General features: G+C 59.2%; 1 protein-coding gene across 1 annotated transcript in view; it reads left to right on the forward strand.

Moving 5' to 3' along the window:
* The first annotated feature begins 3,133 nt into the window (after positions 1 to 3,133).
* P4HB (prolyl 4-hydroxylase, beta polypeptide) overlaps positions 3,134 to 3,394 on the forward strand; it is a 10,833-nt gene continuing 10,572 nt past the window's right edge. Inside the window, exon 1 of the mRNA XM_008576308.1 lies at positions 3,134 to 3,367. Within this exon, the coding sequence (XP_008574530.1) occupies positions 3,134 to 3,367 (234 nt within the window). The remainder of the gene's footprint in view (positions 3,368 to 3,394) is intronic.

Here is a 3,394-nt window from a genome sequence, read left to right on the forward strand (position 1 = left end):
AGAGGAAGATTTAACAACCTCAATTTTTTTTTTTTTTTTTTGAGGCCTTAACAAGGGAAAAAGGGGGGGGCAACTTTGGGGGGGGGGGGGGGAAGGGGGGCGGCTGGCCGGTACGGGGATCTGAACCCATGACCTTGGTGTTACAAAGCTGTGCTATAACCGGCCAGCCTCCAGTTCACTTTTTAAAAGGCCCAGTGGAAATCCTCAGACCCAACGTTGGTCTATGTTGTCAGCAGTTCCATTTCTAGGGCAAGGGCCTTCTGAGGCTCATGTTGGGCTAAAAGCTTAATATTTTCCCAGCTTTAGTTAGACATGTGAACTCAGACTGGAGTGCCAAGTTGTATGGGCACACTGCCAACAGCCAGGACTTTGTCCTGACTCCTCCCTGGTGCAGGATGACATGAGGTGGCACCTGCAGAATGTGTATGACATGTCTGTTGGGTCTCAAGTCTAACCCAGTCCTCCTGGTCCCACCCCAAACCTGTTTGTACAGCCTGGTGCTACAGGGCCCAGCCTCCCTGACCCCACAAATCAATGCCCAGTCCTCTCCCCCAACCTCCTTCTGTTCATGGCTCCCAGGAATCCTGAAACCTCCACACAGACCAAGCCACCTCCAAACAGACCCTTCTTCCACTGAGGAGGGTGACAAGCCACAGCCAGTGCCAGGACAGGGCGTGTGATGTGACCCACTAACCGCTTGCTGTGGTGCTTTAAGAGAACCTTCTCCACGCCCAGCATTGTCCTGCACTGGGCCCACACTCACTACCAACCTGCTCTGGATTTAGCTCTCACCCATGCCCCTGGCTCACCCACCTGGCACAGTCTTCTGCCCTGCTGTTGTTCAGCAGCAGGAACCTGAAGTCAGTGGCCGTGGGAGCACTTCCCGGGTGCCCACAAGTCTGCTGTTAGCCCCCTCGGGGGGCAGGCTGACAGGGAGTTGTTCTCTCCCAAGAACTCTTTTTGAGAATAGTAGTAATCAAAACATTTGATTACCCACCAGTTCAACCAGTATTTAATGGGTGCCTTCTCTGAGAATGAGCCTCCCTGGAGGATGTTGGGAAGCATCTGTGATGGCTCAAAGAAATGCCAAAACTACAGCATCAGGGCAGCCTGACCCCCAAGGGCACGCTCCTTGAAGGATCTGGATACACCAGGGTGCCCCAGGGCTGCTCTTGGAAGGTGTGTGGGCAGGCCTTAGGGAAAGGAGCCAGAGACAGAGACAGAAAGGCCTGCAGAGTACTCAGCTGAACTGACCTGCCTTCTGGGGAGCAGGTCGCACCCCCCACACCTCATCCAGCTACGGAACAACACTGCAGAGACTGGGGGTCTCTTGGGCCATCCCCAACACAGGCCTCCCTCCAGCTTCCCCAGAATCCCTTCTGCTGCTCCTGCACGGGTGGGTGCAGGCTAATTCGAGAAGGGCAGGGATGCCTTCAGAGGACACATCACAGGCAGCTGAGGCCTCGGTTTGAAATACCGTGATCCATCCAGGCCAGGGTCTTTGTTGGGCACTCTGGTTTTCTTTTTTTTCTTTTTTGTCTTTTTTCGTGTCCGGTAACAGATCGCAACCCTCAGTGTCGCACCCGTACCGGACCGGGACCGGCAACGGGATCGCAACCCTCGGCGCTGCGCCCGCACCTCGCTCAGCCAGTGAGCGGGAACCGGTCTGTATGTGGGATCCGAACCCTCGGCGGGAGCGCCACCACGCTCCCAAGCGGCGCACTGTAGCAGTGCGCCACCGGGCCGGCCCGGCACTCTGGTTTTCACAGAAGAAAGTCAACCTGGTCATGGCCACCTGGGCTGTACAGCAGCCCTGCCCTCTGCTACCCTGGCCACTGCCCTCTGCTTTGGCCAATTGTGTCCCAGAGCCAACCTGAGTGAGACTCAAGCACAGTGACGTGGCCGCTTGTCTGGCCTGTGCACCTGGAGTGTTCTCTGCTTGGTCCTGATGTTTTAAGTCTGTGAACATTTCTCCATTATACCTTATGTTTCTAGGGCTAAGCTGCTGCCAAATCATCATGAACTAATCAATGTCATGGTATCTTAAATGTCCATACGTGTACAAAACAGAAGCCCCAATATTTATACATCTACACTCAGAGCTACACTCATAAGCACTTGTGTGTGTGTGTGTGGCTGGCCGGTACAGGGATCCAACCCTCGACCTTGATGTTATCAGCACTACACTCTGGCCAACTCAGCTAATCAGCCAGACCATCACCTCTTATACAAGTACTTAGCCCTGGTACAAATGTCTGTTGCCTCCGGCCCCAAACTGTGGTTTCACAAAACGTTGGGAGGTTGTGCAGTAGAGCTGAAGCAATGCCCACCCCCGCCCGCCAGCAGCTGCAGTCGCTCCTTAAGGGGGGCTGCTGCTCACTGGGGGACACCTAGCCGGGCCTGCGGAGCTGCGGCGGAGGGCGGTGCCCACGGGGCACACGCTCGCGGCCCCTCGAAGTCACCCCCGTGAAGCGCAGGTCTCCAGCCCCCGGTCCTGACCCCGGAGCTCACACTCCAGGGCAGGGCTTCCGTGTTCTCCACAACGACGCGCCAACGGGCACAAACTCTCACAGTACGGAAGCCCCTTCCCTACGTCCGGCCATTTCTGAAGTCGGGATCCCACTTCAGCCACCGGGTAGCGTTCCCTTTCCCCGGCCCGATACTGAGGGGCGCGGGCCCGAGCGGGCCGCGGGGCTCGGAGCTTCCAGAAGCCACTCAACGCGACACTTCGACACTTCCAAGAAACCCGACGTACACAAAGTGTCCCCGCGGCCCACACACGACAGGCTGCGGGTCCCCGACCCGGGTAGGCAGGCCCGCTGCAACAGGCAGCCCCTCCGCGACCCCGACTCCCCCGCAGGCGCCGCACGGGCGGCACGCGCGCCGGAAGTTGCGACACCTAGCTTCCGGCCCGCGGACCGGGGGGGCGGAGCCAGGTACGGATACGCGGTCCAGTCAGAAAGCAACACGAGGTGTTTCGGAGGCGCAGGCGCGGCTCCGCCCCCTGACCGGGACTCCGCCCCGCTGCCACGTTCGACGAAGGAACGCGCCTGGTGAGCGCGTCTCTCGGCCAATCAGGAGCCACGGAGTTCGGGCTGCCCAAAGTAACAGCCATTCCAGACCCGCGGAAGGTATGGGAGAAAGCCACCAATCAGAAGTCGAGGAGGAGAAAGTTCTCCGCCGGGAGCCAATGAGAGGCTGGAGAAGTGTGCGAGCGCGAGCTCTTCGGCCAATCCAGGGCGAGGGCGAGGGCGTCCCCCGCAGCATTTCCGACTCCGGGGCAGGGTCTAGTGTGGCCGTTCAATCCGGGCGTGGAGAAGGCGGGCCCCGAAGCCCGCCGGCCAATGGGAGGCGGGCCCCGGGACGCGTGCGCGCGGCGTCCGGAGCGCGCGTC

The sequence above is a fragment of the Galeopterus variegatus genome, unplaced genomic scaffold (assembly GCF_000696425.1).
Source record: "Galeopterus variegatus unplaced genomic scaffold, G_variegatus-3.0.2 Scaffold1322, whole genome shotgun sequence".
NCBI classification, from domain to species: Eukaryota; Metazoa; Chordata; class Mammalia; order Dermoptera; family Cynocephalidae; genus Galeopterus; species Galeopterus variegatus.